We start from the raw sequence: 11,350 nt of genomic DNA, 5'->3' as shown, positions 1-11,350 counted from the left end.
GATCTGTCAGTTAGGAGCTGGGTGCCCTGGGCAAGTTTCCTAACTTCTCAGAACCTTGCTTTGCAAAGGGGGATTCATCTCAGGGGTAGGCCTGTGGGCTGGGTTAATACGTACAAATGTTTTCACTGAGATATTACATTCCTGCATCACTTCCTCACTGATCTTCCTTCCGCTTTTAAGGCAGGAGCATCCCTTGCCTCAGGGTGAGGGCTCAGGTATGAGCCCTGTCCCACTCCTAGGGCAGTTGGGTTAGATGGGCAGCGTGGGCAGCATCTGGGGGGGCGCCCCAGGCCGACCGACTCTGAATCTCAGGATTCTGTGTTTTAACACATAAACCCTTCAGGTTATTATATGTGGCTAAAGTTTGAAACGCTCTGGTCTAGAACAAGGAAGTTTCAGCATAGAAGCTTCAAAATCCACAGCTGAGGCCATAGCCCGAAAGCCAGGGTGCATATGTATGCAGCATAAGGTAGGAGAGAAAGAGTGTTCCTTGGGAGGGACAAAGCTCAGGCTGCAGCAGAGGTCATGTTCTAAGCCATGGAGTTGGGAAGAACAATAGCCATCTGTACATCCAAAGGGAGAAGCAATTTGATGAGCAGGAAAGAGAGAGAATGAGAGGGGGTGAGCTTAGATCTTAGGGGGCCTGCTGTGTTTTCAGTCCCCTTCTCAAAGACCCCAGGAGGCCTGGCTTGCAAAGGCTTACTAGGCCACTCAGACCATCTCTGGAGCTTAAAGGAAGAGACAGACAGGAGTTACAGTTAGAGGCACACAACCTGGGGAGAAGAGTCAGGGCTGAGAAGCTGTAACAGGGCCACTTGCACCCCAAGTTACTAAGGGAGTAGAGATGGAGGAAAGCCAGTCAGGAGAGAGAGAGAGAGAGAGAGAGAGAGAGAGAGAGAGAGAGCTGAGGAGAAAGCCAGAAGCCTAGTGGACAGAGTGCCTGTCCAGGGCCAGTAGGATTATTAGCATGAGCTACGAGCCCTGCAAAGGCATGAGGGCAGTTCAGGGGCAAAGCATCAGAGGGAACAGAGTCCTCATCCATCTCCTGGTTGTTGACACACTATTTGGTTTCTGAGTCTCATCTGGCTGGTCCGAGGGTCGCTCCTCCAGGCCTGCCCTTAATCTCACCCTGTGCTGACCCTGGAGAAGGTTCTGTCTGGGGTCATCCCCTGTGGACCTTTGGCTCTAGAGGAGCTGGCACTAAGGAGGACGTCCCCCCAGGGTCCTGCGGCTGGGGAAGGGGCCTGGGAGGTTCTGACCTGTGCTGCCCTGCACTGTTGGGCAATCTGGGTGTGGCCTCAAGGTTCCTGGAAAGTTGGCTCACTTCCTTCTTTGCTGACCGAAAACAACCTCAGACGCCCATGGTGAGATAAGTTTCAGTTTAATCTGCTTTGCATAAAAAAACAAAAGTCCTCTTTCCTCTTGACCAGAAAACTTAGCCCTAGAAGCTTGAGGTGGCATGAGGAAGGACGGGGCAGTCAGAAGCCTCGGGTTTTCCTCTTGTCCTTCAGGGCCCTGGGGGGAAATCACCCAAGCAGCCAACGTGTGCCCGACATCTTGCTAAGCAAACTCTGGAGCACAGTCCATAATGATGGTTTGGTGGGTCGATGTGCAGACCTCTTCCTCAAAGAAGCCTTCTCTGACTGCCACACAGACCCTCTCCCCTGGACTCCCGCTGTCCTGGGGCTCTTGCCTTAGAAACGTTATGTAGTGTCATTTGATGTGCCTTGGTGAAAGTAATTCATTTCTTCCCCCACAAAAGTGGAGCTCCACAAGGAGTTTTTTTTTGTTTTGTTTTTTTTTTTTTTTTTTTGCATCACTAGCCGCTGGCATGTGCCTGGCACATAGAAGGCACTCGTCTATGTGTTGAATAAATGCATACCTCAAACGCCGAAGATTCCGTATGCCAGGGATCCATCATGGCATGGGTCTTTGCAAAAGGATTCGTCACTGGGCTTCATCATCCAGAAAACTTTTTTTTTTTTTTTTTTTTTCATCATCCAGAAAACTTTTAAGGACCGCGTGCCAACATGCCAGGTATCGTACCAGGGAATATGCGGAGGAAGGGGCTTAGGTAAACGTAAAACGGGACCTCTACTCTTAATGAGTGCAGGCTGGGTGTGAGACCCACCTTCTGCCATGGCTGCTCTGGGGCCTCACCGGTGGTTCTCCTGCACGGAAAGCCAGTTCCCGTATGGTCACGGTGGGGTGCAGCCATGAGGCACACCCTAACCCCCAAGATTCCAAGAACAGACATGGCCACCCTAGGCGATGGCTTCTCATAGTCAGCCAGCCGGTTGTGACTCATGACTTAGAACTAGAGAGGCAGAAGTTTGACATCGGGGGACATCTGGGAGACGGCCTAAGTCCATTCACCCTGAGCCCCCGGGTGGGAGCCCAGCCCTGCTGCCCGAGGGCCCGTGTGACCTGGGAAGCCCCATGCCCACTGTGCTGAAAAGCTGCACCTCAAGCTCTGTGGCAAAGAGCCAATGAAACTGTGCTCACAGCACCTCTGTGAGGAGCAGGGTCTCAAGGGTCCTCGCCAGCAAATGAGGACGGTGTCCGGGGTACTCCAGACGCGCACCGTGCTGCCAGTCTCCATCCCACTGGTTCCTGGACTCACTGCCCCTCAGATGTTCTGGGGTAAGGTCATGCTCCCCACTGGGCAAAGTATGCCGAGGTTACCATTTGCTTTTGATACTTGTGCCCTGAGTCACTGCCCGGGCCTGAAAAGGGGAAACCCAGCCTTGCCGCCTGCAGCCACACAGCCCGGCTCCACTGGCTCTGGGGAGCCTCACTACCCCTCAGGGCCTGCGGGAGCAGGGGGGCCAGCGGCTGCCGGCTGCTGAAGTCACATGGTGGGCCCACTCTGCTCCCACAGAGCCCGCCTACTGGGACGTGTGGTAGTAGGTGGCGTTTTGCCCTCTCTGCCTGCCTGCGGCCCACAAGCCACCCACCCAGTCTCCTCACATCAGCGGTCTTCACTGTGACCCACAGATCTTGGCTCCTTCACAAGGAAAGCTGGGCGGCGCCCCGGAGAGCCCACGCCCCCTTGCACAGAAACCATGGAATTTCCCCAGCACGTTGTCTTTGGCAACTCCAATGCCACAGGAAGGTCAGGACTGGTGAGACACGGAGAGAATGCAAGGGAGGAAGTGCTGGTCCTGCCTATGCTGCCGGGGGCCCCTCCCAGGAGGACAGGACAGCTCGTGTCTCCACAAACAGGACCCTGACACGAGCGGGAGCGTCTCCGCGGCAGGTGGGTCTCCCCTTCCACATTTGACACTGGCCTCCCTCATTTCAGCAGAGGTGGGGGGACTCAGCCCTGACTGCACATTAGAAACCCCATGCCCAGGCTGCACCCCACCTCAGTTACATCAGCATCTCTGGGTGGGACCAGGGTGGGCACCAGTCTTTTTAAAGCCCCTTCCCCACCCCCCCCCCACCCCCCACCGGTGTTTGCAGAATGCAGACAATGCTGAGGGCCACGACTGAGAAAATAAAACACTTGTAACAGACCTTTCTGTTTGAGCATGTGATGTCTGGGGGAACCACAGCCTGGGTTCAAATCCTGACCTCATGACTTACAAGCAAGTCTCTCCACTTGTGAAAGCCTCAGTCTCCTCATCTGTGAAGTGAGACTAATAATAAAAGTGCCTACGTCCCAGGGCTGACGTCAGATTACATGCAATAAACTGCTTACACCCGCACTGGTCACTCCAGACATTTCCCTACAGCTAGTACTCTTCTCTCCCCGTCTGTACCCCCAAATTGTCCATTCCTGTGTCTACTCCAGCTTCTGAGTTTCTAGTACTTTGTATAGTGCTTTGCACATAACCGTCCCCAATAAATGAATTGGAAGGGGATTCTTGTGTCACATTGAGACTTGCTTCCTAATTTAGCTCTGGAATAAATGCAGCGTCCACGTATTGATTTAGTTTAGTCATTTATTCCTTTGTTTTGTTTTGTTTTGTCTTTCGAGTGTCTACTCTGTGCCACGCTCCAAGAATTTGAAGACAAAGACACATTGCTGTCATTGAGGAGTTGAGAGTCCAGTGGGGACACAGATTCGTGACCTGGTATTTTCTTTATTGTCCTATAAAGTTGGCACAGAAGCCCTGCAGACACACTGAGGAGAAGGGAGGCTTCTACACGGAGGGTGGGAGATGACCTCGGAGCTGGGTCTCCTGAGAAGGAGCTTGCTCTATGCAGAAGCAAGGAAGGGCATTAAGGCAGAAGGAACAGCACCTACAAAGCCAGCAAGGCCTGGAGAGTGCGGTGGGGTCTGAGGATGGTTTGATGTGACAGGAAAAAGCTTGGGGTGGGAGCGGCGGGAGATGAGGCTGGATGGGCAGGTTGTAGCCGGAATGGCAGAGGCTTGAGGGCTAAGAGGACGGGGCCTTATCCTGTCAGGCTGTGAGAGCCCGGGTCGTGCTTGTGGGCCAGGAAGGTGAACAGAGCACACCTGTGCAGCCACTCCTTATGCAGGTGACTCCTGAGGCTGAGTGACTGTGCCGTCCCTCCTCTGGGTCCCTGCCTGGGAGAGGCCTGCCAGGTTGGGTCCAGCTTTGCCCTCACTTGTGTGTCAGAAGGTTGGAGGAAGGAGAGTGGGTGTGGAAGAGGGTGTAGGCTGGGGGTGGCAATGATTCCTTCGAGCGTCATTTGGTGTAGGCTTAACTTTCGGGTTCAGACCAACTGGCAAAGCTGGGGCGGCCTACCAGAACCAGGCCTACAGTGGGGCGTCACGGAGGGGGGCCCCCCGGTGCCCGGGAGTCAGGGCGCTGCCCTGTTTGTTTAAAAGCACAACTCTGCCCTTACCAGATCTGGTACCTCGGACACTTAATTCCCTCCAGTTTCATCAGCTGTAAGAGGTAGTGGGTGGGCCAGGTGATCTTCCAGCTCTGACTCCAGGGAAAGAGAAAACTCAAGGGAGCCGCCGGGGATCTGGAGGAAGAGCTGCGGCAGGTGGGGGCTTTCAGCCAGAACAAAGCCTCCTCTAGAGAGGACGGGAGGCTTTTCAGAGTGGGTGGGGGTCAGGGTCACCTCCCTGCTGGGCCTCTGCTGCTGGGAGACCTGGTCTGAGCCCCCAGGCCCTGACTGGAGGCAGGAAATGGAGCTCCCCGCCAGGCCCAGGCCAGGAGTCCTGACACCTCGCCTCGGTAAGGCTGGCAAGGCTGCCGCAGGTAGTAAAGTGCTAGAAGGCAGCTGGGGTCCAGCGGCTCCAGCCCCCCTGGAGGTTCCCCTCCTTTCCCAGATGGCCCTCTGTGTCTCAGCAAAGTGCAGCCCACAGGAGGGGAGCCCAGGAGCAGATACAGGGCTCCAGGGGCTGGGGTGCTGGGTGATAGTGGAAGGTCAGCGGGACCCCTGGGCCAGGAGCCCGAGGAAAGATGAAGGCCCTGCATGGACAGCGTGGGGCTGGGCAGCGGGCTGCCTCCCCTTGGCTGCCATGCCACACGGGCTGGGGCCTCCCGGGCATTTTCTGAATGTATGGTAGATATCGAGGTAAATTTCATGATGAAGTTTTTAAAACACACAGACTTTTGTAAGTGGATGGATTTTTTTTTTTTAATCCACTTTAAAAAAAATTTTTTTTTTTTAACGTTTATTTATTTTTGGGACAGAGAGAGACAAAGCATGAATGGGGGAGGGTCAGAGAGAGAGAGAGACACAGAATCCGAAACAGGCTCCAGGCGCTGAGCTGTCAGCACAGAGCCCGACGCGGGGCTCGAACTCACGGACCATGAGATCATGACCTGAGCCGAAGTCGGCCGTTCAACCGACTGAGCCACCCAGGCGCCCCAAATCCACTTTTTTAAAGAGGACCCGGCAGTCATTCACGCAGCAAGCGTTTACTGAGCGTTTACAGTGCTGAATCCCATGCCGGTCTGTATGCTGCATTCTCGCGGAGTTGAGGGCAGGATCTCATGAAACCACCTAGGAGGTTCAGGGAAGACTCCCCACCAGGGGAGGACCCTGGACCGAGACCTGGACAGCTGGAGAGATTTGGCCAACTGAAGGAGAGAGGCATTTCAGGAGAGGGAACAGCCTAGGCGGGGTCAGGAGGCAGGCACCAGAGATGCTGACCGTGGTTGGAGCAGACCGTTGACAAGGAAATGTTCCTTTTCCTGCACTTGTTACAATTCAATGATCTGTATAAGTCTCTTTAATATCTGTATCCCCTGCTAGACCACAAGCTCCAGGAGAGAGAATGGTGTGCGTTAATATTGTCTGCGGGATTCCCGTGCACAGCAGAATGCCCAGCACATAGCAAGTGTTCAGTTAAACTGGTATTAAGTGAACAAGTTAAAGGGAAAGAATTCTCATGTTAACGTGAGTTCAATCAGAAAGGGTTGTGAAGCTGTGCTCGTGAGTTTGGATGTTATCCTAGTGGCAGTAGGGAGCCACTGAAGGTTTTTAATAGGGGAATCAGTCAGCTTTGTACTCTGGGAATCCCTTTTTGGCTCTGGTCTGGAGAATGGCTGGGGACAGAGAGTCCAAGTGGCGGAGTCTGGTGACCTAATCTCCAGCCATGGCTGTGTTGGTGAGGGGACTGCATACAACTTCCGGAGAGTTAAAGAGTTAAACTGAGAGTTTAAAGGGACATGCACATGAGGAGCGAAGGAGACTGAGGTGCTGTAGGACTGTGTGCACATCCCATCGCTGGCCTTACCCCAAGGCATCATTACAATTTATGATCTCCTTCTGTGACTCTCCCCTCAGTAGGCCATGAACCCTGGAGGGCCAGGGCCTGGCCCTATTCATGGTGGCATCCCTCGTGCCTGGCTGGCACAGCACCCAGTACGCAGTAACTGCTCAGTAGGTGTTTAATGGATGAAGTTGTGACTGGAAATTGTATGCACAACTTTAAGGGTGGCTGATATTACTATTTAATAAATGCGATGTCCTAGCATCTTTTAAAACATGGGGCACAAAGAAGTCCTGTAAGTTTGGGGAGCAGTGGTCTGAGGCCTGGGAGGTGGGTTGGGGAAGGAAGAGGGACGTGGCGGGGGAGATGCAGGGAGAGCCCCCCTGAGTCATGAGGACTGCTGAGCAAAGGAGGCCTCCTAGGTTTGGCAGCCAGAGCCCAACGTGCCTCTCCCCGGGATGGGAGTCTGTGGGGAGCGGCAGGTTTGGAGGAGTCCGTGATGAGTTTGGGTGCCTGTGGGACATCCGGTTCAAGGCAGAAGTTGGGGTGTCTCCAGCAATGGCAGGTTCTGGAAACCTTAGGTGTGAGGGGGAGGATGTAGGGTGAGTCGGTGGCAGAAAGTGGAGGGGGGGCTGCGATGCCCCAGAGAAAGGGAATTTTAAGGAGGGGGCAGAGGTGTGAGTTAGGGATGGAGAAGGGCCAGCACTGGGAGTCCTGTGACTTCCTCAGGGCTCCACCACCCTCCTCGTGATTATTACCCCATCGTTACAGCTGGGGAGAGGTGCCAGTGCAGCAGGGCCTTCCAGAGACCCCAGCTCCACAGGGTGCAGCCCCGGCAGGTGGAGCTCTTTCACTTCCACTCAGTCACATGTTTCCTTCCTGCCTGTTCCCCTCCTTACCCTCCTCACACTCGTGAATTCCTGAGTTAGTCCTGCTCACCCGGGAGGAAGACAGGCCCTTCTCTGCTGCGTCCTGGTCCCTGGTCGAGGAGCCAAAGGTGTTTGCTACTTTCCTTCTCCTTCCTCCCCTTCCCTCTCCTCCCTCTGGTCTGGCTGAGAGGAAGGTCCCGAGCTGGCTGCAGCGAGGGAAGGAAGTCCCAGGGCTGGCCGCCTGCCAGGCCGTTGCATATCCAGCTTCCACAGGCTGGAGGCCAAGTGCAGCGGTGAGCCAGCAAATGTGTGACAGGCGCTTGGGGCAAAAAGCCCTTGGTTGATAGAATCTATTGATTCCTGTGGTGTCAATATTCCCGCTGTGACCAATTTCAAGCTACCAACGTGACGTCACCGAATGCAGACTTGGGACGAGACGTGTAAGTAACACACTCTCATGTAACATTCCCGCTGGACGGACACAGTAGGTGTAGACAGCTTCAAGAGTGTGTGATCACAAAGGGTGGCAAATTAATTAGGAAGTGATGAGGTTTGAGTATTTATTGCTTTTTAAGAGTATAACTTACTTTCTTGTAAGTATTTATAATGTAACTTTTAAAATAATGGCTGTTTAGGGGTGCCTGGGTGGCTCAGTTGTTTCAGCATCTGACTTCGGCTCAGGTGGTGATCTCACGGTTTGTGAGTTCGAGCCCCATGTCCGGCTCTCTGCTGTCAGCACAGAGCCCGCTTCGGATCCTCTGTTCCCCTCTCTTTGCCCATCCCCTGCTCGTTCTCTCTCTCTCTCCTTAAATTTTTAAAAAAGTCTTTTATTTTATTTTTGAGAGAGAGACGGAGTATGAGTGAGGGAGGAACAGAGAGAGAGGGAGACACAGAATCTGAAACAGGCTCCAGGCTCTGAGCTGTCAGCACAGAGCCCGGCATGGGGCTCGAACTCACAGACCGCGAGACCATGACCTGAGCCAAAGTCGGACGCTCAACCGACTGAGCCACCCAGGCACCCCCCCACCGCCCTCTTTCAAAATAAACAAACTTAAAAAAAATAATAAAATAATGTCTAACAACCACTTTGCCAAATTCTTGAAGGTTTAACAATAAGCTTTGCAAGTAGTACAGATTGGCTCCAGCAACCACTAAGTGCCACCAAGGCCATGAGAAAAGGGGGAGACTCCAAACCCCAAATTCTAGGGGATGACATTTCCATGGATGTGGATCTCTTCTGGCATCCTTCCCCTGTCCAGGCTGTGGGCAATGTCAGTCTGGATGGCAGGAGGTGGGCAGTGAGCCTCAGCGTCCCTGTTTACAGTAAGACTCACAGGAGCAGAGCCCGGCCCTGGGCACCCCTCCTGCCTGCAGACTTGTGCTTTCCTGGCCTGGATCCCTGGGCCCTGTGTCTGCCCAGGTCCCAGCCTCTGGACACCTACCCTGGCAGCCTGGAGCCAGGAAGTTTGAGTGGTGCCATGCCCTTCTCCTTTGAATGTGTGAAATCTTGTGAGGGTTGGAACTTCCACACTGGGGATGATTGGGCAAGCCTGCTTTCTGAGCAATGACGTAAACAAAAGAGAACAGAGCCTCTATTTCTTTACTCTGGGCTACGATGCAATTGGGATAGTGCTGGGTGTGAACAAACAAGGGATAGAGGAGAGCTTCAGGGCTGCAACTCAACCCAGGCTCATTGAGAATGAAAAGCACTGATGAGTCTATTTGACACATTCTGAATGTGCCAGAGTTTGCACTAGGTCTTGGCGATGTCAAAGGTGGTGACACACAGTGGCGAAAACTTTGTCTTGGCTACCCCAGGAAATGAGTTGGGTCTCTGGCTTGATGCTCCTGTGTTCCTGTCAATGACCATTGTGAAGGCTGGAGGAAAGAGGTCACCTTCCCACCACATCCCAAATATGCCTCAGGCCCTGGTTCACGTCTGTCCCTCAACTGAAGGTGCCTTCCCCTTGTCCATAACCGTAGCCCGTCACAAGGCAACCTATCACACCAGGCTTCCTCCTAGCTCCCTCTCAGATGAGCTGCCTCTACTTGTAGGGCTTCTGCATTCTCCCTTGGGTCTTCCTTTGGGCGTGGGGTTTATGTGCTCTGATTTCTAAGATCAGGAAGGCTGGGACCTTGTCATTCGCTCATTCATTCATTCTCATTCGTTCAGTGGGGAGCAGGGCTGGGGAGGAGAAGGAGGATGAAGGTCTGTCCAATACTGAGTGAGGGTCCAGCTCGAGGGGAGCATCCATTCTGAATGGAGGGACAAAGAAGGGCAGAGTGGGCAAGCTGCTCATCACCAACGGGGCCTCAGGGTTCAAACATGTTCACTCTTAGACACCATTTCCATCACAGCGGGTGGGCTGGTTTCCCTCGAGGTTTCTGAGACCCACCAAGTCAGTTTTAAGCAATCATAAACTATAACTAATAAAAGACAAAACAAAAAGGAATAATGAAGAGGAGGTGGAAAAACACCTATAACCCCCTGACAAATCCCTGTTCTGCTGTCATTTCAGACCCTGTGCTGGTACTTATTCTCTTTTTTATCTGCCTGCAGGTTACTCTCAGAGGGTGTTTCCATGGATTCTGCTTGGTGCCCGCCTGCCTGAGGACAGCCCCACCCCTGCCTTTCTGCCTGGTGGTAAAGACCTTTTCTATTCCTTTTTTCTGAGCAAAAAAGATTAGTGTGTTGTTTCCTCCAAGAAACTAAGTTCCATCTGTATTATGTGTAGCTGCATAGTGGTTTAAATTTTCTCTTTCATTTCTCTCTCTTTAATATTGCTTACTTGTAAAATGCAATTTGGGGAGATTTAGCTGAAATTCAGGCAGTCGGCGGAAGGCTCAGGTGTGAGACTCGGGCGCCATCTGCTGGTCACTTCTGAGTATGACAAAATTGAATTTGCCTTGAGCCTCTGGTGTGTACAGGTGAAAATGAGTTGATTTGAAAGTTAAAGATGGAAAAGGTGTGTGCAACAACACATGTAACCAACAAAGCGTTTGTGTCAGAATCCATAAAGAACTCTTAAAAGTTAACATAAAGAATGAAATAAATAGAGGGGAGCCTGGGTGCTCAGTGAGTTGAGCCTCTGACTCTGATTTCTGCTCTGGTCATGATCCCAAGGTTGTGGGATCAAGCCCCGTGTCTGGCTCAGCGCTGAGCATGGAACCTGCTTAAGATTCTGTCTCCCTCTGCCCCTCTACCTTCTAGCGTTCATGGTCTCTCTCTCTCTCTCTCTCTCTCTCTCTCTCTCTCTCTCGGAAAAAAAAAGAATGCAATAGAAAAAGGAGCAAGAGTCTTGTAAAGAGGCACTTAATAAAAAAGGATATCCAATGGACAGTGAATTTATGACAAATGGTCAACTTCTTATTCTTAGACTCTTGGAGGAGGAAGAGAGGTGGAGAAAGGCCAAGGTATGGTGGAAGCCTGAAAACTAAAACTAAAACAAAACAAAACAAAACAAAAAACCCCAGTCTCCCAAGTCGTTCAGATTTTACCCACTAGGAAGAAAAAACTTCACCTCAGTTTAATTTGCATTAGGGAAGATGGAAAATCTTTTGCTGTGAATGTAAAACTGCTCTAGGAAAAATAAAGCCTTAAGAAAAACCCTTGCCCATTCAGTGAAGAGTCAGCTAAACAAAAGCCTGAGGGAGTGCTAGGCTTGCTGGCCTGAAAAATCAGTGAACAGAGAGCACTGTGTGTGCTCTGCAGGGTGGGGAGACAAATCGGGGAGTAAGTTCTGGAAGAAGACACCCAAGGAGCTAAAACAGGTGGTTACTGATTGGGGGGAGACAGATGTTTGCCGTGTCTTTCTATCTGGCTTTAATGTTTGAA

The 11,350-nt window shown here is 52.3% G+C and overlaps 1 protein-coding gene across 4 annotated transcripts in view; it reads left to right on the top strand.

The window, feature by feature from the left end:
• The first annotated feature begins 1,811 nt into the window (after positions 1–1,811).
• BLOC1S6 (biogenesis of lysosomal organelles complex 1 subunit 6) overlaps positions 1,812–11,350 on the top strand; it is a 137,885-nt gene continuing 128,346 nt past the window's right edge. For 2 of the 4 annotated variants that reach the window (XR_006218639.1, XR_006218638.1), the window contains exons 1-2: positions 5,788–7,955; positions 10,076–10,159. Coding sequence is in view for 1 of the 4 variants with exons in the window: in XM_042988944.1 (XP_042844878.1) it covers positions 1,904–1,956; positions 1,993–2,037; positions 2,998–3,259; positions 10,076–10,189 (474 nt within the window). In the remaining 3 variants the exon portion in view is untranslated. Of the gene's footprint in view, positions 1,957–1,992; positions 2,038–2,997; positions 3,260–5,787; positions 7,956–10,075; positions 10,604–11,350 lie in introns of those variants that run through there. The other 2 variants (XR_001510253.2, XM_042988944.1) reach the window with 2 other exon arrangements.

The sequence above is a fragment of the Panthera tigris genome, chromosome B3, assembly GCF_018350195.1.
Source record: "Panthera tigris isolate Pti1 chromosome B3, P.tigris_Pti1_mat1.1, whole genome shotgun sequence".
Classification (NCBI taxonomy): domain Eukaryota; kingdom Metazoa; phylum Chordata; class Mammalia; order Carnivora; family Felidae; genus Panthera; species Panthera tigris.
Note: the sequence above shows the minus strand (reverse complement) of the source record. Positions and strands in the feature narration are given on the sequence as shown.